The sequence below is a fragment of the Olea europaea genome, unplaced genomic scaffold (assembly GCF_002742605.1).
Source record: "Olea europaea var. sylvestris unplaced genomic scaffold, O_europaea_v1 scaffold1600, whole genome shotgun sequence".
Lineage (NCBI taxonomy): Eukaryota > Viridiplantae > Streptophyta > Magnoliopsida > Lamiales > Oleaceae > Olea > Olea europaea.
Genome location: NW_019233628.1, coordinates 1 through 25,128, shown reverse-complemented (window position 1 = coordinate 25,128; position 25,128 = coordinate 1). Strand labels below are relative to the sequence as shown.

The 25,128-nt window shown below is 36.3% G+C and overlaps 5 protein-coding genes across 5 annotated transcripts; 2 read left to right on the top strand and 3 right to left on the bottom strand.

Moving 5' to 3' along the window:
• The first annotated feature begins 51 nt into the window (after window positions 1–51).
• LOC111377044 (exocyst complex component 5-like) lies at window positions 52–2,930 on the top strand. Its single transcript, XM_023000076.1, has 5 exons — window positions 52–414; window positions 1,184–1,242; window positions 1,486–1,584; window positions 1,705–1,788; window positions 2,394–2,930. Exons 1-5 carry the CDS (start codon window positions 280–282, stop codon window positions 2,470–2,472), a joined length of 456 nt encoding a protein of 151 aa, XP_022855844.1. The 5' UTR covers window positions 52–279; the 3' UTR covers window positions 2,473–2,930.
• Window positions 2,931–5,539: 2,609 nt separating this feature from the next.
• On the bottom strand, window positions 5,540–10,410 carry LOC111377057 (pentatricopeptide repeat-containing protein At3g61520, mitochondrial-like). The gene is made up of 3 exons (XM_023000108.1): window positions 9,925–10,410; window positions 8,773–8,918; window positions 5,540–8,116 (listed from the first exon to the last, which is right to left on the bottom strand). The coding sequence occupies exons 1-3, from the start codon at window positions 10,284–10,286 to the stop codon at window positions 5,823–5,825; spliced, it is 2,802 nt and encodes a 933-aa protein (XP_022855876.1). The 5' UTR covers window positions 10,287–10,410; the 3' UTR covers window positions 5,540–5,822.
• On the bottom strand, window positions 10,293–11,692 carry LOC111377056 (pentatricopeptide repeat-containing protein At5g28460-like). Its single transcript, XM_023000107.1, has 4 exons — window positions 11,645–11,692; window positions 10,951–11,072; window positions 10,562–10,736; window positions 10,293–10,508 (listed from the first exon to the last, which is right to left on the bottom strand). The coding sequence occupies exons 1-4, from the start codon at window positions 11,690–11,692 to the stop codon at window positions 10,293–10,295; spliced, it is 561 nt and encodes a 186-aa protein (XP_022855875.1).
• A 1,988-nt stretch (window positions 11,693–13,680) lies between these two features.
• On the top strand, window positions 13,681–14,676 carry LOC111377043 (RING-H2 finger protein ATL67). Its single transcript, XM_023000075.1, has one exon. The coding sequence runs from the start codon at window positions 13,834–13,836 to the stop codon at window positions 14,434–14,436; it is 603 nt and encodes a 200-aa protein (XP_022855843.1). The 5' UTR covers window positions 13,681–13,833; the 3' UTR covers window positions 14,437–14,676.
• Window positions 14,677–15,365: 689 nt separating this feature from the next.
• On the bottom strand, window positions 15,366–22,473 carry LOC111377042 (U11/U12 small nuclear ribonucleoprotein 59 kDa protein). The gene is made up of 8 exons (XM_023000074.1): window positions 22,210–22,473; window positions 21,408–21,750; window positions 21,223–21,306; window positions 20,151–20,216; window positions 19,426–19,498; window positions 15,980–16,353; window positions 15,710–15,750; window positions 15,366–15,458 (listed from the first exon to the last, which is right to left on the bottom strand). The coding sequence occupies exons 1-8, from the start codon at window positions 22,389–22,391 to the stop codon at window positions 15,380–15,382; spliced, it is 1,242 nt and encodes a 413-aa protein (XP_022855842.1). The 5' UTR covers window positions 22,392–22,473; the 3' UTR covers window positions 15,366–15,379.
• Window positions 22,474–25,128: the final 2,655 nt, after the last annotated feature.

Sequence of the window (25,128 nt, the reverse complement as noted above, 5' to 3'; positions counted from 1 at the left end):
AAAAAGAAAAAAAAAATGCTTTAGTTTTGCGTGTTTCTGTGTCAGGACAAGCAAGAACTATTTAATATAAAATATACACTCATTTTTGTCACTTTTAATTTCCAAGCTTATGATTTTCGTGGAGAGCAGTATACATGCTGGGGAAGTAAGAGTTCATATTCAATTATAACACAATAATTCAGTTATTATTTGTTATATATGTACTCAATTTTAAGTATGAATTTACATTCTTCTGTAATGTGCCAAGTGTGCTAGTAAGCAACAAAGGTAATCAATGTCATGCATGTTTTATATGATCTCAAATTTCACTTATTTCTTTCTCTGGTCAGAGTTGTGGCCTATCTTTCCCGTGTGCTTGAGGCTGCTTTCACAGCTCTAGAAGGTCTTAACAAACAAGCCTTCCTGACTGAATTGGTACATCAATTTACATTTTTGCAACTTTTAAGTTTGATTTGATTCTATGGATTTTGGTACATACATTTATCCAGTCTGGGAACATATCATGCGAGCAAATGTTTGTTGTACTGTTTATTGACACATCTAATTTAGTTTCAGGGTACATGCTGCTACTTATTTACTATCACATCCGACTTGCTTCTTGACTTCAATCATGGTTTTGGTGGCATTTGTTTAAATAGCCATATCTAGTATACGCCTATTGGTAGAGGAAAATCTGCACAATTTCTAGTATGTAATTTATTTACAAACGCATGCACATGCACAGCGATTTGCAAGTGTTAATGCATACCCTTATCCTTTACACATGACCAAATGATCAATTTTGCAAATTAATGTCTCATCGTTGATATATTTGTCGGTTCCTTTCTGAAAAAGAGTGGTGAGCATTGGAATGTCTATGCAGTTCTATTGCTGGTAACTTTTATTGCTCACATTACCTCATTTCGGTGTACCATGCTCGTCTTATTAGTCAAATAGACTTTTGAATCACCTTTTGGTTTTGATTTGCAAGATTTTTTTAATCATTGCATTTGGAGAGCAAGAAATTATAAACGAATTTCAATCACTACATTCATATTTTTAGACACACTAAGAATGTTTGTAATTTAACTCTTCAGTAAACTAGTTCGACCAAATTAGTCTCGCGAAGACAAAGTAGACAGAGCATGATATATTACACTTGCATTTACGTTTTGACGTAGTAACCATTCATATAATCATGCAGGGAAATCGCTTGCACAAGGGGCTGCTTAATCATTGGCAAAAGTTCACTTTTAACCCAAGGTAATTCCTTCCTATGTGTTGCAATTTGCCAGTCTGTAATTTTGGAATTCTCATGTAGAAGTGATGAACTTAGACTAATGGTATGTCCATAGCGATGCCTTGACATGGATGTAACTGGATCTGTTATCACAATGTAAATGGTTCAACACAATGACACCCCCACGAATCTCTAAAACTAACCTGGAAAGTTTGTATGATTACGTCAAAAGATGTAACCATGTTTGCATCATCTGACTTCTTCAGCGGAGGACTACGGCTGAAACGTGATATAACAGAATACGGGGAATTTGTTCGTGGTTTTAATGCTCCTTCAGTTGATGAGAAATTCGAGTTGCTCGGCATGTAAGTTGTGGTCTTTTGAAGATGTGTAGCCTTCCATCTCCCCTACCTTCACTAGAATTCTCGCAATAGAATTAGGCAAGACATTTTCTTTTGATTTACTGACATAACCTTCGTTTCCAGCATGGCCAATGTCTTCATTGTGGCCCCTGAAAGCCTGTCGACTCTTTTTGAGGGAACTCCAAGTATTCGGAAAGATGCACAAACGTATGTATTTATTGATCTTTTATGCAGTCAAGTTAGATTAAACTTGCCTCACACATTTTATATAACCATAAGCTATCTTGTTGTACACGTTATACTAAAAAATGTCTTTAGATTCTTTGTTGTACATGTTATAACTAAAAAATATCTTTAGATTCTTACTAAGAAAATAAATTTTATTCATGTAAGTACAGTACCCTATGAATTTTCTGTTCACTTTGTTCCGAACTTTTATTGATGAGTGGACCCAAGGCATTCAGTCACTGTAACAGCTTTGTGATTTGGAGTATGTTTGGCTAAGCTTAAAATGTTCACTTACAATTATTAAAAACTAAAATAAGTAAGTTTTGATTAATCAAAATTAAAACAAGGTAAGCTATTTATAATCACAGTAATGCAAATTAGTTCCTAACTAAGTAACTTTTTTTCCTCGAATATAAAAGAACTTGATTGAAAAAAAAGTAAAAAAATTTTCTTGTTTATGAGCTTAGTCAAATATGCTTATCAATCACACCTGAAAATATCGTTCTTTCTATTAGTGGCTTTGTGCCTTGGTTGCTACTGTAGTTCGTTTATGAGATTAATATTTGAATCCACTGCAAACTCAGGTTTATTCAGCTCAGAGAGGACTACAAGAGTGCAAAGCTGGCAGCTCGACTCAGCTCCTTGTGGGCTGGCTCTAGTTAAAGCACAAATTGCATGCTGAAGAAGATAGGATTCAAGAATTCAGTAGTTGATCATGACAAGGTGTTAAACTAGCCTGCTTCTTACGCAATACCTTGTCAGGAGCAGAAATGCAGCTACTTGAATTGCAAGCTCAGCATTGGAAATTCTAACAGCTTGTCACTTCCTCTGTTTTCCTCTCTAGATAGTTTTTTCTAATATAAAAAAAAAAACTTCCTTGCTATTCTAGGAGTTGGTTCATGAGAATTTCAGTAAAGGACTTGCTTATTTGCTGTGTGCTTTTGTTTTTCTTGCAATATGATTTATACAAGTGAAGTTCATGTCCGGGATTACATCTGTATGAATTGATTATGAGCAATACATTCTGGATGGTATATATTTGCATACTTGTGCTAGATTTTTCAATCGACCATCCCGAACTTGGACGAAACCTTCTATAGTGACAATAATGTTATTCCATAGTACTTAGCCTACTGTAATATATTATCTTAAAATGTGCTGATAAATTCATTCTGTTAATGTAGCTTTGTCATTTTCCCATCTATAGATGTTTTTCTGTTTTCTAGAACCACTTACGAGGCGTTACGTATTAGTTTACTCTCAATAAAGCATGAAATAAGCCATTCCTGTCCTCTGGTAATGTTCATGTGATGCATGCCTTTAATTTCCCTGATCTTGTAAATTTATTGCTGGATTCACCTATCATTCAATCCTTGACTCCAGTGATCATTTGAGTGTGTTTGATTGACTTACTTTTCATGAAAATGTCACGTTGTCAATTTTTTTTCAATGAAAATATTTTTCAAAAGTTGGTCACATGACCATGCTTTTCTCAAAAGCGAGGAAAACATTTTTAATGGGGAGGTAAATATTTATTTTCTAGACAATTCACAAATTCCAAAAATTTGACTTTATGAGAAGGTACATTTTTTAGGTTGAAAATTAAGTTAATAAAACACATTTAATTGACAATTTTTAAGTAAATATGTTTTAGACAATTTAATTGTTTAAAATTAAAATTTTTATGCAAATTTCATGTTTGCAATTTAAGGTACGTTTGATTGCGAGTATGGAATTTGCATGACTATTAACTAGATGTGCTTGATTGATTTAGTATTTAACTTAAAAAATATTATATTTGTACATTTTTTATTAATGGGTTGATGAAAGATAATGGATAGATGAGAGAGAGAGAGAGAGGATTTCCTAGAAAATAAAATCATAATCTCTCTAAAAATATTTTTCTTAACTTTGAGGAAAATATGATTACGTGATCAAAAGTATGAAAATGTTTTCTATGAAAAAAATGTCAACCAAAAGTACAAAAATAAAAATTTGAATAGAAAAACATATTTTTCATGAAAAATATTAATAATCAAACGCAACTTTACAAGTTCCTTCATCTTGAAAATTAGCTCTGGGTGAAAAATTTTACCGAATTAACCTATTTGGACAAAGTTAATTATAGGGCCAAAAATAGTGGCTCCCCCTATAGACATGGCACCCTGATTTTGGCCCTGGAATCCACCCCGTTGTCCAGCGGGGTATAATTTTATTTATTTATTTTTTTTTTTTGATATCCAGGTATCCCAGCTTACACTAGACTAAATTCTGGACCCCCCAAGACCCTTGCCCCTAGAACCTTGAAGGGGGTAAATCGCGGGTTATGCCTCAACTGGATCACAAGTTCCCCCCACAGCCTGTACACTTCTGCGCACAAGAGATCCTCCTCCAAAGTAATTGCTTCATACCAAATAAATCTGGCCGCAGGTTCCCACTAGGATTCGAACCTCCACCCTGCCGCTGAAAGCAAGATAATATTGATTAATCCACCAATTGAGCTATGTTCCGGGGTTTAACTTTACCTGCCATTATGATGAGAGACCGCTTTAGCATTAAAGTTAGATGGCAGCTTAAGGCGTTGCTTTATCGAAGGTCCACAATTTTTGACTGACTTTTTTTTTTTTTCAATAAATAATTCCGTCATAATTAATAACATTAAAAAATAATTAAAGATTATGAACGATTTTTTAGTTAGTAATCTTAAAAACACAAATAGTTTAATAATTTAATTTACCAAATATAATGCATCAATAAATAAATTAATGTTTTAAAAAAAATTACGGTAAGCAGACAATTTTTGGTGACATGAATGAAGCTCTACAAATAAGAACTTGTTTGGCATGATTTTTCGCTTTTACTTTTACTTTATGTAGAAGAATTTTGAGAAAGCTAAAGTAATTTTTATTTGAAAATTAATTTTTAAAAGCATTCCTATTTCAGAAGCGCTTTTAAAAGAAATTACATTGGATTAACTTTCTCTAAAAACATAATTACAAGAAATACATTCATTAGCTTTTCAAAAGTCGTACAAATGGGTCCTAACAAATTTAGCGCACACAATATCGAAGTTTACAACACAACTTAGACCTAAGAAATGAATATGTGAAAAGTATATGCCAAAACCGATGCTATCTTATCTTATTCAACACGAACAGGCTCAAAAAAGTAAATCGAAACAGGTTGACCGACCTAGACTCTTTCAAGCTAGCCTTAGTTTTGTTCTCCAGGCCGGTATCTAAAAGTGATTGTCCAACCCCTCGTGTAGGTAAATACTAGAACTTCGCTGACAACTTATTCCAAGACCTGAAAAAAGAAATCAACAGGTGTTCAAGTACGTTGAACTAGGAAAGGAATAGGATTTGTAAAGGACGAAAGGCCAGTGACAGTTTCTCAGTTAACTTGTTGCACCACACATCAAACAATAAAAGATGATTAGTGGATCTCTAAAAGCAACAGGGTAAGAACAAATTGCAAGATAGATATTCCCCTAAAATAATCTTACTACACAACATTGTAAAAAGATAGTTCGAGCGTGCTTCTCACCACCAGTAAACCGCTGCTCTTAAAGTTAAAGAGTATGGGAAACTGTTGTGACAAACCATTGAGCAGGGAAGAGCAGGGAATATTGACTACTTCCCTTCAAATTGGCCATAAGAACAGAGAGTCTTGTTCACTTTGCATGTCAAATGGAATCTGAACTCGGTGTGTATGAATCATACTACACAACATTGTAAAAAGATAGTTCGAGCGTGCTTCTCACCACCAGTAAACCGCTGCTCTTAAAGTTAAAGAGTATGGGAAACTGTTGTGACAAACCATTGAGCAGGGAATATTGACTACTTCCCTTCAAATTGGCCATAAGAACAGAGAGTCTTGTTCACTTTGCATGTCAAATGGAATCTGAACTCGGTGTGTATGAATCACAGTCTGCTGGTGAATATGGCACATTTCTTCATCTCCTCTATGAGGTGCAAAAGAACGAGGGATTTTTCTTACATGCTACAACCCTCCTACGCAGTTGAAGCAGAAACCTCGTAACCCTTCACAAAGGCTCGCAATTTTTCTGTTTCACCAACAGCAGAAAGCCATTCAGTAAGGATTTCCATTGTAATATAATCTGGATTACAAGCCTGTTCAGTCATTTGATCCATCATTTTCAATGCTTTATCCAACCAATTCCTCTGTCGGAGGCCTTTGAATATGGCATTAAATGTAGTGGTATTTGGCCTAACCCCTCTTTCCTTCATGTCAATCATTAAAGAAAGAGCAGCTTCTTCTTTATTATTTTTGCACAGAGAGTCAATCAACATGTTGTATATAACAGTGTTAGGTGGCACCTTTGAAGAAGAACTCATGTCTCCGAATATTTTCATAGCATCATCAATTTTACCAACCACGCAATAAGCATGAATCAATGCTCCATAAGTAACGATGTTAGGCACTAAACCATCACTGATCATCTTCTGCATAGCTCTATGGGCGTGCCCGAAATCTCCTTTTGAGCAAAAGTATGAAATCACAGTGTTATACGTGACACGGTCTGGCTTCACCCCTGCATGCTCCATATCTTTAAGCGTCTCAGAAACTTTATCCATTTTATTCTTCCTGCAAAATCCACTAATTAGAATATTGTAACTCAGAACATCCAAGTAGTACCCAACTGCTTTCATCTTTGACACAATGACGCTAGCATCATCCATTCTTCCAGCCTGGCTAAGGCCCGATATCAAGCTGTTGTACACAAGTGCATCCGGGGAGAGACCACTTTCTAACATTTCTTCAAACAACTTAATGGCCTTGTCGGTATTGTTTGCACTGCAAAAAGAAGTAATCAAGATAGTGTAAGTAATCGCATTTGCTTTCAAACCTTTCTCTTTCATTTTGCTGAAAAGTTCCACCGCACTACTAACTCTCCCGTGCTTACACATCCCATCAAGCAATGTATTAAGCGTAACCACATTTAATTCCACTCCATCCTTGTTCATCAGCTCAAATAGCTCGTGCCCCCTCTCAATCTCACCCGATTTACAAAACCCATCAATCAAACAATTATAAGTAATCGTGTTTGGCTTGCACTTACTCTCCAACTTCATCCTCTCCATTAACTTCAAACCCTCCTCCTGCCTCCCAACTTTACATAAACCATCAATCAATGTATTATAAAGCACAACATCAGGCTCAATTCTGAAGTCTCCATCTTTTATCTTCTCAAATGCTTCCAAAGCCTGATCGACCCTATAAAACTTACATAAATGATTAATCAAAATCCCAAATGTGACGACATTCGGTGGAATTCCCTTTTCCTTCATTTCCTCCATAAGCAAATTCATTTTCACAAAATCACGTTCTTTTCCCAACCCTGTCAAAAGGGCATTACAAGAAGCCGTCTCTACATCTCCCCCTAAACTCATTATCTCATGCAAGAGGTCCCATGCCTTGCCACACTGTCCGGTCCTACAAAACTTCGTAATTATTTGTGTTAGCCAAAAACTATTTACAAAAATCCCATGTTCACTAAAATTCAAAATGAGCTTATAAATTTCCTCCACGTTCACATCCCTTCCAACCCATCCCCTCTTTAATATTGCGGTAAAAACAATATCAACGGTATTATTATTAGGTGGGTATCCCGTATCCTGCTTCAGCATTTCGTCGAGCAGCTTCAGTGCGTCATCAATCCGCCCAGATTTCAGCAGCGCGTCAATAAGTGAATTCACCACATGGGTGTTTCTCGAATCGGGATCAAGTGCATCATTAACTTGGACGAATTCTTGAACCATTCTGGCCTGACCAAAGCGTTTGATGAGGAGGGTGGCGGCGTTGATTGTGAGCGGAATTTTTTCATCTTTCGATAGAATAAAAAGCTCGTAAAGCTTGCTTGCCGAATCAGAATGCTCGCGCAGTGCGTGCTCAAAAACGGCTTGGAATATGAAGGAGAGGGACGTGGTGGAGTTGGGTTGCGGAAAGGTGGATTTGAAATGTTGAAACAATTTAAGCATAATTTGGGAATTGGGCAACTGGCGGGCGAGTTTGAGGTGTGACAGAGGAGTGAGAGAGGAGAGGAGGGTGGAGAGTTCGGGTTTGTTGGGCCAGTCGTTGGGGTCAGTGTTCTGTAGGAGAGAGATTATTTGAGGGATGGTAGAGGAGGTGGTTGATGATGGCGGTGATGGTGGTGTAGAGGAGTAGGGCTCGGAGCAGAAGCGGCGTAGAACGGTGGTGCAAATGTGGGGTTTAGTTAGGTAGTGGCGGAGGAGTCGTCCCATGACTGGAGGTAGGTGGCGGCGGTTTGCACGTTTAAATTTTTTTTTTTAATATCAATTGGTTTGCACGTTTAAATTTTTTTTTTTAATATCAATTTTCTTTGCCAAAATAATCTGTTAATAAAACTATTAGTCCCTTACGTTAAAATGTTGTTTCATTTTGGTTATCAAACTTTCATTTATTACAAATTAGTCTTTCGGGTTTATTTTTTGTTTAATTATAAACTAACCTAGCCAACCAACAATTGATGTACATACATAAAAGGAAAGATGAGTTTGCCTAATGCACCATTTTGATTCATCCTTGAAATCAACCATCGATCCGAATCATCCGATTTACCTAATAAATTTGTCAATGACGCGTGGAAACGGGTAAATGAAAATCGCTTGACATTAGGTGACGGATAAAGTTGGACACCCGGCTCCAAGTTGTTCGAGAATAGCGACGTTGAGTTTCTCGACTCTTTAGTTTATGATTAGTCAATTGATCATAGAAATGTGTCCGATTGGTGTGTTTGTTACGCAATAGCTTGTTCGGGATAGGAAAAGTAGCTACTTGAGCTGCAAGTTCGGCAAACCCTTCCTTGGAAATTCTAAGAGCTCCTCATTTTCTCTATTTCCTCTCTCGATCATATTTTCTTATATCTAAAAACTTCCTCATTATTATAGGAGTTGGTTCAAGAGAATTTCGGTGAAGGACTTGCTTCTTCTTTTGTATTTCTTGCATAGAGTAAGCCATTCTGGAAATGTTCACCCGAGGTGCAAAGCCTGTGGTTAGTTGGCCTTTTACGGCAGCCATTCATCAAATCAAATATTAGAGACATCCTTAAAACTTGTAAATTTGTGCTGGATTCAATCCTTGATCATTAGTTTTTCTTCAGAAAAACTTTGGCCGCCATTATGATGAGAGAGGGCAATAGCATTACTGTTTTCTAACATCTATGTGTTTTTGTCTTTGTTTTTTCCCCAAAAAAAAATAAATATAATAACATTAAAAAATTTAAAGATTATGAACCATTTTTTAGTTTAGTAACACAAATAGTTCAATAAATTTAGAATACCCAAATTAGGCCTACGAAATGAATACGTTCAGGACATGGAATAGGATTGGTAAAGGCAAGCATTTCTTAAACAGCAAAACCTGATTTATTGATCTCTAAAAATAATCAGTCTACTACGCAACATTATAGAAAGATTAAATTAAAGAGTACATGACAAACCATTAAGCAACTACTACCCTTCAAATTGGCCATAAGAACAGAGCGTCTTGTTCATTTTGTATGTCCATTGGAATCTGAACTCGGTGAAGCAGAAAAAAAGGCTTGCAATTTTTTCTGTTTAGCCGACTGCAGAAAGCCATTCAGTAAGGATTTTCATTGTAATATAGGAATAGAATCACAGGCCTGTTCAGTCATTTAATCCATCATTTTCAATGCTTTATCCAAAAAATTCCTCCGCTGGAGGCCTTTAAACATGGCATTATATGTAGCGGTAGTCGGCCTAACCCCCCTTTTTTCATGTCTTTCATTAAAGAAAGAGCAGCTTCTTCTTTTTCATTTTTGCACAGAGTCAATCAACATGTTGTATATAACAGTGTTAGGTGGCACCTTTGAAGTCTTACTCATGTTTCTGAATATTTTCATCGCATCATCAATATTACCATGCTTGCAATTGACGTTACGCACTAAACCATCTTTGATCATCTTCTTCATATCTCTATGAGCATCCTTTCAATATCCTATTGAGCAGAAATATGAAATCGCAGTGTTGTACGTAACACAGTCTGCCTTCATCTCCATATCTGTAAGTGTAAAATGAGCTTCATGCATTTCATTCTTCCTGCAAAGTCCACTAATTTGAATATTGTAATTGAGAGCATCCAAAGTTGAACCCAGCTGCTTTCTTTTTCGACACGATGATGCTAGCATCATCCATTATTCCAGCCCGGCTAAGGCCAGATATCAAGCTGTTGTACACAAGTGCATCTGGGGAGAGACCACTTTTTAACATTTCTTCAAACAACTTCATGGCCTTGTTGATATTGTTTGCACGGCAAAAAGAAGTAATCACGATAGTGTAAATAATAGCATTTGTTTTCAAACCCTTCTCTTGCATTTCGCTGAAAAACTCCACCGCACTACTAACTCTCCCGTGCTTACACATCTCATCAAGCAATGCATCAAGCGTAACCACATTGACTTCCACTCCATCCATTTTTCATCAGCTCAAATAGCTCTTGCCCTCTCTCGATCTCACCACTTTAGAAAACCCATCAATCAAACAATTATAAGTAATCGTGTTTGGCTTGCACTTACTCTCCATTAACTTCAAACCCTCCTCCCGCCTCCCAACTTTACATAAACCATCAATCAATGTATTATAAAGCACAACATCAGTCTCAATTCTAAAGTCTCCATCGTTCGTCTTCTCAAATGCCTCCAAAGCCAGATCGACACAATAAAACATACATAAATGATCAATCAAAATACCAACATTTGGTGGAATTCCCTTTCCTTCATTTCCTCCATAAGCAAATTCATTTTCACAAAATCACATTCTTTCCCCAACTCTCTCAAGAGGGCATTACAAGAAGCCATCTTCACATCTCCACCTAAACTCATTCTCTCATTCAAGAGGTCCCATGCCTTACCACACTGTCTGGTCCTGCAAAAACTTCGTAATTATTTGTGTGAGCCAGAAACTATTTACGAAAACCCCACCACGTTCATTAAAATTCAAAATGAGCTTATATATTTTCTCCATGTTCACATTCCTTCCACCCCATCTCCTCTTTAATATCGCTGTTAAAACAATATCAACAGTATTATTATTAGGTGGGTACCGCATATCCTGCTTCAGCATTCCGCCGAGCAGCTACAGTGCATCATTAATCCGCCTTGATTTTGGTAGCTCATCCATCAGTACATTCACCACACGGGTGTTTCTCAAATTGTGATCAAGTGCATCATAAACTTGGGCGCACGCATTAATCAAACTGGCCTGACCAAAGCGTTTGATGAATGATGTGTTGGAAATATGAGGAGAGGAATGGAGAAGAAACGAAAATCAAAACCAGAAAGATGAATATGAAAATGAAGGCTTGTATGGTTGTCCTCAAACGATATTTGTCTCCTCTTGAGTAGAATTTAGAAGCTTGAAATGATCTGGCAAATGGTTTACATGATTTATCAAGCCTTGAAAAGGATTTGACGATCAAGTACTAGTGAAATCCTCCAAAACTTGAGAATGCAAAGAGGATTTGAATATGAGAAGAAAGTGGATTTTTAATACTTTTTAATGAGGAAAATTATCTCGACTGTGGTTATATGATTTTGTGTTTTTCAATATGTTCCAATTGATCATTCATCGCCCATATATAGTCGTCAAACAATGCTATACGAAATGGTGTGAAAAACTCTCAAATAGGTGCTTCTATCAAGGGTGCACTATATCTAAACACCCCCATTGAGTATCAACTATAGTAAACATTAAAAGCATCAATTCATCCTCTAATCAATACAATTGTTATTACACATCATTGGGAGGGGTTTGGAATAAATCCAATGTAGTACCTTAACAAACAGTCCAATAACTTTGTTATCCCATTGAACCCTGACCATGGGATCTCCAATCGCAAGGTTGAATTTTCGTTAGAGGTGATTTAGTTTGTAATGGGCTTTAGCCCCATCTTTCTTGATATTTTCTGAACTAGTTCTCTAGCTAATCCTTTGGTTAATAGGTCGGAAATATTATCACTTGACTTCACGTAGTGAATAGCTATAACCTCATCTTAAGCAATTGACGCACAATATTGTACTCCTAATAGTCTAGACTTTCTATCATATGATGAATTTTGAGCTCTTTAAATAGTATTTTGACTATCACAATGAACTGAAAATAGCTGGAAATGATGAGTTGGCTTAATGCACCAAATTTGATTCATCCTTGACATTGAATGTGAATCTGATTTACTTGATTAGTTTGTCAATGGCGCATTAAAATGGTGTTTCGCGCGGGTAGTTGCTAACAATTAAAAAGAAAATCAGACAATTGTATAAGAAACAAACTTTTTGAGACAAAGTCCCAAAAATGGGTGTTTTATTGGCGATGACTTTACAATTGGAACTAAATAGAATGCCTCCAAGGAGCGCAAGCACACAAGTACTGAAAAGAAATGTTTAAGTTTAAACTAAGAAATTGAAATTACATATTCTCTGTTTGAGAGTGTTTGATTCGGGGTCCTTTGCTCTATGTCTTCTCTTCCTTTTATATTCCCTTGATGATTTCTTCGTAATCAACCGCTTAGAAATTGTTTGATTGCTTTATAACTACCTACTTTCTTTATGGTGGCTAACTTGTCGTGGAACTGCCGTTTCTAACTGCTGCCACTACTCTTTGTCGTTCAACCGTCTTCAACTGAACTCCTTGAATCGTGGAACGTGATAAGGTTACTCAATAACTGCTTCAATAACTGTACTTCTGGGTAACCATAACGTCTTATGTTTGCTAAGATTTTGGGCGATTCGAAGGTTTGAGCGAGAACAGGGTCATAGTTCTGGACGACTGTAAGGCATTTCATTCACTCAGATCTTGGGCGTTTTGCAAGCTTGAGCGATGATGTTACCGTGTTTGTGGGCTTCCACTTCATTCATTAATAATCATATCTGAAATTTTATCCTGAATTGTCCAGTTGAGCTTCATTCTTTGTGCTATTCGATTTGGGAATTCCCCAATTAAACTTCATTCTTTGAGCTATTCGATTTGGACTACACTTTTAGTATGTCAACAAATGGTTAAATGAAAATTTCTACAAATTGGATAAACGGATAGAGCTATGGCTCCACAAAAGAAAGCCCATCTCCAAATTGTTGAAAAATAGCGACATTGAGTTTCTCAACTTTTTGACTTGAAATTAGTCACTTGTATTTCTCAATGGGGTGAGGAAGTGATATAAATCAAATGTAGTGTGTCATTGAATCTCTCAATCAGTAGTTGGACTTTGAGAGTCAAATGATAACTCGGTATGGAGCGAAACAGGAGGTTGGAATGGAATGAAGGGTATGACAGAATGCAAAATTTTCCATCCACATTTTGAAAAGTTTTATTATGACATTAATGATTGGACTACTAATCATTCCTCGAGATTACGTTAAGATATCAAAGCGAATACAACTACCTTACTAAAACTTCATTCCTATCACTATCTCTGTCCTTCATAACCCCAATTCAAGAATTTCTCGTTTCACTTTGTGCTTTTTATTCCCAAATCGAGATTTTGTTAATTGTTTTCTTTTTTATGTTAATAGCACTTCCCAATTGCCATGAAATGATGCAACTTCCAAGGGCAGAACTTGAACAGAAACATACAAATCCAGACGGTTACATACCATTTGACATATCAAAAACAAACAAAAGTACTTTTTGTCTTTTCCAGAAATTATAACCTGAAATTGTCCTTTCTATGCGAAAATTGGAAGTCCGTTCACATTAAACATGTTATGTTACATCCTATGTGAATAAAAAATTATGATTGATTGACATCGAATTTTAAACATTCTTTTTTTTTTTTTTAGTGTATTTTAAATATTTTATATTTAGATAATAATAATAAACAGCAATAATCACCATCTTCAACCTTTGTTGGCCATTAAATGACTTGCTCTGTTTTCAAACCCCAGAATTAAATGCAGCAGCTAAGCACCCCAACTCCACCCACGCAATAATCAAATGGACCTTCTCGCTGCCAGAATCTCCTTTCCCAATGTCCACAACGACATCCTCCTCCCTGTCCGCCGCCGACCCACCACTATTGACCACCGACGCCACCTCTAAAAGCCCACCATACCAGAACTTCGGTTCCATCGGCCTCGGATACGCCATCGCCATTGCTTTCGGCTTTCTCGTCCTTCTCTCGAGCATCCTACTCATCTCCTACATGTGCCTCCGCTCCGCCGCCTTTCGCCGCCGTCGGGCCATCAATCACAACCAACCTTCCTCCCCTGACAACGGCATCTACGTCCCTCGCATAGTCTTCGTGGCAGAAGACGACAACTCCGAAAACGACGTAATTGTCGGCCTGGATCAAGCCGCCATTAATTCGTATCCAAAAGTCGTATTCTCGAAGAAAAATTGCGGAAATGACATAGTATGTGCGATATGTTTGTGTGAATACAAGGATTCGGAGATGTTAAGGATGTTGCCTGACTGTAAGCACTATTTTCACGTGATGTGCGTGGACGCGTGGCTCAAGCTTAACGCTTCCTGTCCTGTTTGCCGGAACTCGCCACTTCCGACGCCTATGTCGACGCCTCTGTCGGAGGTGGTGCCGCTTTCGCAGTACTCCGATGGGCGGCGGCGGTCGTAAAGGGTGGGTGAATTTGGAAATTGGGAAATCTTTAGGGGGTTAAGGGTCTGATTTTTCATTTTGGGTGGGCTGGAAATGTAAAAAACAAATGGATTTTCTTTTTGTGATTTGGTTTATTATTATTAAAATGGAGATTTTGGAGATAACAATGGAATTCCCACAGTTTCAGGATCTGCTCGGCATCTTCTTTGTTAACGCTTCCGCTTGTTTAATAAATTGATTTTCACTAATAAGTGCTAACTGAATTCGTGTTCGCGTATGTTTTCGTTTCTTCTTATACTCCATCTTAACTTCAATTAATGTTTTGTTTGATATGAATTTTGCTTTTACTTTTCTTTTCTGTGGAAGAACTTTTAAATGAAGCTACTTTAATTTTTGTTTCGAAGCTAATTTTCAAAAGCGCTTATTTCAAAAATGCTTTTAAATGGATGAATTTTCTCTAAAAACTTTTTTAATTAAAAAAATCACTTATATAAAATAATCAAATTGATTCAAAAAGAGCTTTTAAGATTTAAAAGCTACTTTTAGGGCAATAAGATCCATTTAAGAGCTCTCTCAGAAAACTGACCTCAATCATTGTATTTTTTCTCTCTTTTTACTTAAATCTTAACTTCAGTAAGAGCATGTTTGGCGGGAATTATGCTTTTAATTTAATTTCTTATAAAGAGCTTTTCGAGATTAGATACTTTCAAAAAATCATTTAATATTCAAAAACAGCTCCTTGACTTTAAAGTAATTTTTTTAACTTTTCAAAAATCGTACCAAACATGTCCTTAATGTAAAACGCCATATCCATTCTTGGAAGCTTTCGACCCCATGCGACCTATAATAAAAATATGATATCTATTATTCTTGGAAGGCAAGGTGCAACTTGGATTGGTTTGCTTGGCACTTTGTCAGACCAGGTGGGGAGCGCTCGGACCCTGGCNATTTAAATTATCAGTCATCGAGGTTTCACCAGGTAGGATGCCCATATTTCATCTGATGGAGGTGCTGGTTGGACCCAGTGCCCCGGTATACGGCTGCGTATGAGGTGAAAAACACAAGCATTAAGTTAAAACAATGGAGCCTGCAAGCAATTTTGAACATTTAACATCATAGGAACTCGTATCTATGGATAAGTAGCGTAATTTTCTTGCCCCCGTGGGGTAAGGTCAAGGATGCTTGCAAGAGAGACTCGAAATTGGACACTAGATAAATAGGAGAAGAAATTGTGACACAATTAGTAAGAACATGAGCTATGGGTTCGACCCAAATTTTTTTTTATTCTCACCTTCCTCCTGCTCGTATATATGCATCCCATGCTCGTCTAACCTGCATGAAGGGATGAAATCACCTTAAGTCAGCAGATACGAGTCCGATGGTCTTAATGTTGAATTAGATAAGGAGGACAAGTAGCTCACGAGATACAAGGAAAAAAAGAAGAGATCGTAATAATGTAATTCATCACGCAAATACAGTGTAAGACCAGCTTCTCAACTCTGAGGAAAAAACGATGCAACAATGTAAAATAAAATAGACCAAATGTATTCTTCGAAATCACCTCAATAAGCGTCCCCATATCAGTATTGCTGCCGTGATAATAATGGTAAAATTCCATTGGTAAATTAGCAACACTTGAACCAGGTCCTTCCGATCCATGCTTCCCAGATTCTTTATTAGCAACCACCATGGAGCCTGTATTATTTTTACTCTCTGTTTTCTGATCTTCTTTTCCATTATTTAGACTGACATTGCTATTAAGTTCTTCTGAGTCGGGTGCATGACTCTTAATGGTTTTTCTAGATACCTCAGCTGTAGCAATGGCATCTTTAGCAGCATCAGTATCAGCTGCAGCCATTGCTTGGCGCTCTTCATCCTCAACCGCAGCTTTAACTTGTTCAAGAAACTTGTCATCCTCTTCCGGAAGAAAATGACCTGCATTGTAACAGCATCGAATTAAAGATGTAATCATGTGCAGAAAATGTAGACTATGCAGTTAACTTAATGTGGGATTCAAGAACAGAAAGCAAAACTATGCTATACCACACTTCCATGAAGGTTATGAGGTAGTGGGTACCCTCTTTTTATGAGCAAAACACAAAAATTTATTAACAGTATCCCAACATCTGCTACGCTGATCCCAGGCAATAAACCAACATTCACACAAAATAATAGAGCATAACCCAACGTATTAGGAATGAGAAACAACGTAAGTCATTCAATCATAGAACTAAATCCACAAGCAAAAGAGCCAAATCCACTACGAAAGTGGAGAACAATACATAAACATAGATAAAACTTGGTAATCCCACACCCCGGAACTATGTCTACAATGGATCTTCGAAAAACCAAACCCAACATCATATTATATAGGTAGAACAACGTAACAAAGTGGTCTTTGCAAAAATGTGACCCATTGCAAGTGAGCTAGGAAATAAAAATTCAAGAAATAACATCATCTCAAAAAAACTACCTATGCTTAGCAATATTTTCAGTATAACCATGGTAAATGTTTTCTAGTACAAGTATTAGTAGCATAACAAAAATGCCTTTCTCGTCATTAATATGTTTGCTCGTGGCAGTAATGAATTCCAAACACGTTGAAAATTCATCCTAGAGTCGCTCCATTGACCGAAACACTTAGAGGAGCTCCTGTATCAATCACTTCGAGACACTTCCTCATCCATTTCTGCCTGAACAGAGGCCCATACCTGTTGGTGAGCCTGATCCTGTTCTTTTACCCAGTTGATGTAACAGTGCAAGACTCACCCCTCGAGTAGGGACGAAAGTCAACCTTAGTGATCCAATGGTGCCGAGTCGAAGGACTGTCGCTCAACATATAAAAGTTACTCTAGGGATAACAAGCTGATCTTTCCCAAGAGCTAACATCGATAGGAAGGTTTGGCACCTTGATGATGGCTCTTCGCCACTTGGGGTTGTAGTATTTTCCAAAGGATAGGCTACTCGCCCATTAAAGTGGTACGTAAGCTGCGTTCAGAACGTTGTGAGACAGTTCAGTCCATATTTGGTGTGGGGCGTTAGAACATTGAGAGGAACTTTCCCTAGTACGAGAGGACCGAGAAGGACGCACCTCTGGCGTACTAGTCATCGTACCCACGGTAAACACTGGGTAGCCTAGTAGAAAAGATTGAAAAATTATCACAAGCCTCCCTTATCTATTTTCTATTGCAATTTTTAGATTATTGTATGATGATTTTTAAACTTTCCATAAATAGAAAAGGAAATGGGTGCTTTACAAGAAAGAATTACTTCTACCAAAAAAGGATCCATAACTTTCGCCATCTAAGGTGCAGTATTCGTGCTGCTTCGCCTAGCAGCACGACGCTTGTATTACTCTCCCACAACCGTTTTTACGGTTTAGATTGCTCCCATTTCGCTCGCCGCGCCACATCGCATAAGCCCCATACAGAAGATAGGTTGGTTCGCTTGAAGAGATTCTTTTCTATGATCAGACCGAATCATGACTTTTTTTCTATAAAACAGGATTATTAGTTACTCGTTGGATTTATTCGGGATATTTTCCACTAAGGGGGTGTTTGAGCCACATTATTTTGGTAATAATGCATTCTTGAATAGTGCATTGATGGGAAATGTGTGGTTAAAAAATAAGGAAATTTTTTTTTTATTTACGTGTAATATTATTTTATTAAATAATGTGTGGTTGAAATAATGTCAAATCACTGTTTAAGAATGCATTTTTTGAAATAATGTGGCTCAAACAGGCCCTAAGTTATTTATATGAATCTCGGTTCAAGTCCGAGTGGCAGCATGTCATCTTCTAAAAAAACTAAATAGATCCTATAATGAATTCAATTTTCAAGTCATTTTCAGATGTAATTGAAGGCAAATATGAAAGATTTTGTGAGACTCTGTTGGGAACTGAGTTGATTATCCAGGTCGTTCTGTCATTGTCGTGAGTCCTTTACTTTCATTACATCATGTGGATTGCCTTGCGAAATAGCAAGATTCCTATTTGGTATTTGTAAAGAGATCCTATTTGTCAAGCGAGGGAATTTCAAACTAAATACTTGGTGAAAGGTATTGAAAAAAAAAACAATTTCATAGAGAAAGTTGAGATAAATCGAATTCATGATATCGTTCTTCCTAATACTAATTACAAAAAAATTGAACAGAAATAAGATCGATTTGATAAAAAACCATTATCAAACAAAATTGTTGATTTCTTAACTTTCATCAATTAACTTGGTAAACAATCTGGGTCAATTTTATATTCTACGGGTCTTTCTGTATTTTTAGATGAAGAAGGAAGAAAAGATTCAAGTTTAGGTAAATATCTAATGCGTTCCCCAACCGGAGAAGTCATTTTTGGCGGACAAAACTATACGATTTTGGGATCTGTGTGCTCCCAAGTTAGAACCTCTAAGAGGTCCAAATGGATTGGATTTGAGTAGGTTGAAAAAAGACAAACAATCTTAACAAGAACGGCATTCCGCAAAATATGACTCATGCTCTTTTAGGTTTTTTAAATTTTGTGGGTGGCACCGTCGGATCATTAAGGCCGACTTTTGTCCCTACTCAACGGGTGAGGGTGAGTCTTGCAGTCAAACTCCCTTCTGCCTTTGCCCTCAAGGGCCAATCTCCGTCCAACCCGAGGAAACCTTTGCACGCCTTCATTACCTTTTAGGAGGCCTACGCTCCCATAGAAATTGTCTACCTGAGATTATCCCTTAGCCCATAGGTTCTGACACAAGGTTAGAATTCTAGCTCTCTCAAAGTTGTATCTCATTGATGGCTAGCCCCACCCCCCCACCCCCAAGAACCCGCTTGGAACAGATTACCGAAACTTGCCTACCGTCCCAACACAAGGCAACTCTTATCATATTAAAAGAGAGACGCTATTCAATGAAAATATATACACATCCTGAAGCCCTTGCATTTATACAGATAGTAGTCACAAGGAAAACCAAACCAGAAGAGACTAAACCACAGAAGTTCGATAACCCGAGCAAAGGAGAATATACTCGCCTTGTTTCTTCAGTTTCTGAATCCTGATGGAGCGTAACTCCTGCAGCTTTTCCACTATCAACACCAGCTCAAGCTGAAATTAATTAAAACAACTCAATAGATGACCAGTGAACAAAGAGAACAGTAAGTAGCAGGTAGAACCTTAAAAAGACAGCAAACTGCAACATATATGCAATTATCAGTCAACCACTTTTTCAATGTGTGGCTTATTGTTGCTATACACTAAACTGCATTGTGGAACATATTAACAGCAAGACATGTTTCAACCATTCATTAGTTTATATCAGGTATCAAGTCCACTTCTTGGCTTATATTCTCACTTAATGACCTAATCCATTCTAGCTTAACCACAGATCCATCTTCAGATAAGTAGGTTGCTAAAAAAAGAATAAAGCCTTCTTGATGGAAAATAAACCATAATCCTTACATTATTTTTAAGAGAGTGAATAAAGCCAACCTCCAAACCTTTATTGAAAAAGAAAGTGAATGGCTGTAGACAACCTTCAAATCTGGATATATTTCTTTGAAATAGAGTAAGCTCAACAGATTTTTTCTCAAAAGCTGAACAGAGAATATAGCCGAAGAAACATCTAAAAGCTGAAAAATCATCTGTGACTGGAGATGACTATCTCAAGAGATGTAGAAATCTATTTTCGTATTGACTACCATGACAAAGTTTAAAATGCTATAAATGAAAACGTAGAGCACATTTCACAAGCTCTCACCTCTGATGCTAGTCTTCTCTTCTCCTCTTTCGCCTTAACCTTTGCTATTTCCTTCATCTTCTCTACCTGCCAAAAATATGTATTTAAGTAAAAATGTAAAGAAAAAACAAAAAGAAGACGGAGCAGGGAGTAATTAGTCTGAACGATAGCAGCCTCAACATGAGCAGTATGGCTAGAGTGTGGATAATAACATGCAGAGAAACAATTTGGGAACCAATGTTACTAAGCTCCCATTTGTTTCTCATTTTCGGAAAAATAATAATGAAAAATACAGTCGTTACGGGCCTCACACAGGAGATAAAAATTCAAATTTGATGGCTTGATGTGATGGATAATGGTCATATTTTTTATTTTAATGAGAAAAAAATGTAAACCAAACAGGGGCTAAGACACAAAAAAGACACGATAAGTCAGCCTAGGAGAAGCTTCAAGAAAAGAAAAGAGGAGAGAGACGTAAAGAAAGTCAAAGTACTATCTAATGATGACTTTATAAAAAGGAACCATCAACTTTTCTCCCTTTAAATCCAAATCTTCTCGAGCGAGCTCAGTAATAACCACCACCATCATCAATAGATCCAAAAAGAAGAGGAAAACATCAAACCACAAACACAAAGTTTAATGGGTTAATAATAGAATTTGCCGAAAGAACAGGTGCTCTGGAGGTCAATACTGCAATAAATATTCCTGATAGTTTCTATTCAGGATTCATTAAAGGAAAGTACCACAGGCTGTCATGGAAATTTATCTTGCCTGTCATCCAGAGATGTGGCCATCTAACAAAAATCTTAGTTTCATTTTTTCCTCAATTTTATTAGTCTTCACCGAAAAATCACAAGTTACCATGTAATAGTAATAGTGCCTAATAATCTCCTCTAATGTATGAAGTAACTATTTATGCTCGTAACACTTGATAATTGATATCTTCAACTTCTCACTTTTGGACCCCAAAGCAGCTATATGAAAAATCCATAATTCATTCCGGAAACGTCTTAAATGCAGTACACATTGCATGGCAAAGATAGAATAAGCAAGCAAGTCACGAAGCACAATACGTTTTTTGAAGTGGCATTACCTTGCTTTTCGCTATGTCTTTGGCAATCTCTCTAGCCCTCCACTCATCAGCTTCTTTATCCATTTCGTCAAATTGCTCATGCTCCTAAAAGAAACCAAGTTGTGGAAGCCAGTCAATGGCTATACTTGAATCACGATTGTAAAACTGGAGAAAAAGACACTAGAATTGATTAAAAGATATACTACCTTTGCAATCTTCTCTGCAACACGCCTTCTTTTCCGTTTCCGCCAAAGTTTGTTCCTCTTGTACTTCTGAATTTTGTCAGCTAACCTTTTTACAACAGATTTTTCCTCCCATGGAGTTTTATCATTTGTGACCACCTGGAATGGTTCTACTTGGAATCTTAATTTTGACATTATAGCATTTGCAGCATCCAGTGACAGAGATTCTTGAAATTTCAAATCAATCCTATTATCCTTTATAAACTTGGAAAACATATCCATTGACATGTCGCTGCACCCATTCTCTTCAACTTCGGTAAATCCTTTTCTTTCTTTCATCCTAACGAACATTTCTATCTCTTTTTGCCTGTTCAAAGTAGCGGTCCAATTTTGTAAAACCTCTTTCCTCTTTAACTCATTAAACAGAGTCTAAACTGTACAAGGAGAAAATCAATTTTCTTCTACTTTCTACTTTCAGGAACTTAAAACATGAAATGTCTAAATAAAAGAAAACAACAAGTCAATATATCTTTCCCATCACATGGACTAACTTATTAGGAAAGTATTGATACTGTAATTGGAGACGTAGAATCTGAAAACTAGAACTTAATTATAATTTCCATTAAATTTTGAAATTTTTTCATCAATCCTATTTCGGGAGCTTAATAATATTTCACAGCAAAGAGCATTCATCGATAGTCATTCGTTTAGTAATTATCATCACCCAATGACATGTTTTAACTAAGAGTTTCACAAATATATATAATACACTAATTTATATCTCAAATTACATATACCGGGAATTGAATTTTGGAACGGTTCTTACATTGCTTTAGCCAGGCTGACGGTATCATTAAGTTCTTTAAGGCTGTCACGCACATTTCCTGATGTCCAAAAAGAGCTAGTCGGCGGCGGCAAAGGCGGAAGTTGTGAAGTTGATGGTGGTGGAAAAGGTGGCTGAGGCAGAGCCCACTGCGGGAAAACAGGAGCCAGACTCATAGGATTCATTGGCTTACCGTATCCAACTCCAACAGTATATTTTCAGGGAGCTGCTCCCAGCTTAGAATAAGTCTGCTCCAAACAACAATTTTAAGCCACATAAATATTCATAAAGAAGTCAACGTGTTCCATGTACACTTTTGGTTATAAAAACACGTTTCAAATTCAATAAAAAAGCAATAGGAATAGTTTTAATTTTTAGCCTTAAAACTTACAAACCTATCTATAGCAGTCAAAAGCATGGAAAATATAATGAACGGGTGAAGCTTCTCCCTAGATAGTTTCCATGACAACCAATTCATTGTAAACAATTTATTATAGAAATTTCTTATTTTCTCATTCCTATATTCCTAGTCTACAATCTAAAACAAGTACATCACTTGTCAAGAGAAAATATGTATATCTTAAACCACCTTTCACCAAAAAAATTTATGGTTCTGCAAGTGTGATCAAGACATTTTGGATAGCATATACAGGATATCTAGTAGATACTGCCCTCAAATCTCACCAAGAAGTAAATGAAAGAAATCATACTACCCTCAAATCTCACCAAAAAGTAAATGAAAGAAATCAATCTCTCAATTCTAGCTTCTATATTTTCAAAAGCACAATTCAGTCATGAAATCTTGAAGATTACACGTACATGTCGGTATTTACATTATTCGTTTCCCTATTCGGCTATACATATATAAAACCAGTCTCATAGCTAATTTAACTTATGAAAAAATCATAGCAGATTCAAGTCAGTGAAATCATCTGAGGTTTTCAACTGTTATGTTCAGAATTTAAGAATTGCATAAACACCTAATTGTTGTAGGAACATACAATCAAAACTACAATTTGGTGTTGAAAAAAAAATTATAGTTAAAATAATTCACATCATCATTCTGTAAATCAATCAATAAACCATAATGTACAAATAGCATTATTCTTGTATTTAAGTTATCATTCACGCAGCAAAAAAATAAAAATAAAAATCACCGAGCATTGCATTTTCACAATCGCATTGCCAACAGAACGGAACAAATTATACAAGGCCGCACAATACCTAAATTATCCGTAGGTATTATACAGATAAAACGCATATTGTTGAATGTAATGATGTGATCATTTTGCTGTATCTATTGTAAATTGCCATTTATAGAGGTTTTATATTTTTCATGAAAATAACTCATTGTTCTTCTTAGGGTTGTGGCATAAACTGTTTATATTTGGGTTAACTTCTTAATCAAACAGATTCGCCAGTCATAACGGTGAATTAAAATTAAAAAAATAAAATAAAATTGAAATTATAAAACCACCTTCAAGGAAAAGAAGTTATCGAGCAGACTAGAAGTGAGTAAATGCTAGAGAATTACAAGCTATAGAAAAGTACCAAAAGAATTCAATGCCAGACTTCACTTCTTACATAAAATCTTGCAAAAACCCATATTGGAAAATATATATATGAAAATTATCCGAAAGAAATCAGAGAAACAAGAAAAGCAGACAAGGGGTTTAAGAACATTGAAGATGAAAAACAACCCGTTAAAGATGAACTTGGAGAAAATTACCTCTGAAAAATAATCTGATTTTCGTTTTCTTCCAAGCAAAGATGAAAATCTTGCCCCCCAAACTTTGCCCTAATTCTAGTTTTCTCGTCCGTGAGGATCGAAGCTTGTCTTAAATTCATCGATGGTCATCCAACTTTGTATTTAGTGTCATCACAATCATCCAATAGTCCAACTTTATATTTAGTCACACCATGATCACCCAGTTTCATAAAATGTTTCATACCACCTAATTTCATTTAACGTTTTATTATGACTACCCAATTTCATAAAACATGATTTTCATTTATACATTATGTAAGATCCATTGAATGTGCTGGCTCTGTAGACAGGGATGGAGCCGCCTTAAATCCTATCTGCATTGAACCAAAAATGTACTATACATCTATGTCTACACCTTCAAGAATATATTGTACCTTTGAAATTCAAAAATGATTCAATGGCACCATTTAACGATGAAGAGGAATTCTGCATTAGAATGAACTTTTACTCAGGTCAAAGTAAATAAGGCACGTGCATTAAAAATTCTCTTCAACTCTAAAAAATTTTGAGAAATCCATTCAAAGAAAAATCCAAAAAAATATTAACTTTTACTTTAAAAACAATAAAATATGTGACCTCCACACAAGCTAGTTTGCTACTTAAGGTAAACAAAGAAGGTAAATAGATAGTTGCATCTGTTTACTTACCCACCCAAACGAAGGTCTGAATTCAACCAATCATTTTATCCCCATTTCAGTTCAATTTGGAACCTAAAATCTTAAAAATATTCCGACCTTCGAATTCCAATCGAACATAAGTCAACCCTCCAAGATTTGAACAGTTGAACCCCAGTTTGGTGCTAGCTACAGTTGAGATAAGGAGGATTTGGGTTCCTTAATTTTCCATTAGATGCAATATTTGAGAAGGTTCCTTAGGGGTTGTTTTCTTTGTGTTTCAGTTTTTTAATTTTGAGTTTTGAATTCATTTTGGGTTTTGTGTTTTGAGTGCCTGTTTTGAAATTGTTGAAACTACATTTTTTTTGTTATTTTGAAAAACTGTTTCTCAAATAAAACTAGAAAACTCGTTTACTTTCAAATTTTGAGAATATTTTTTCATAATATTTTATTCAAGAAATATGATTATTCAATAAATTGTAATGTTTTAATGTTAATATAGTATTTTGAAATATAAATTTTGAAATTGGTGATTCTTGA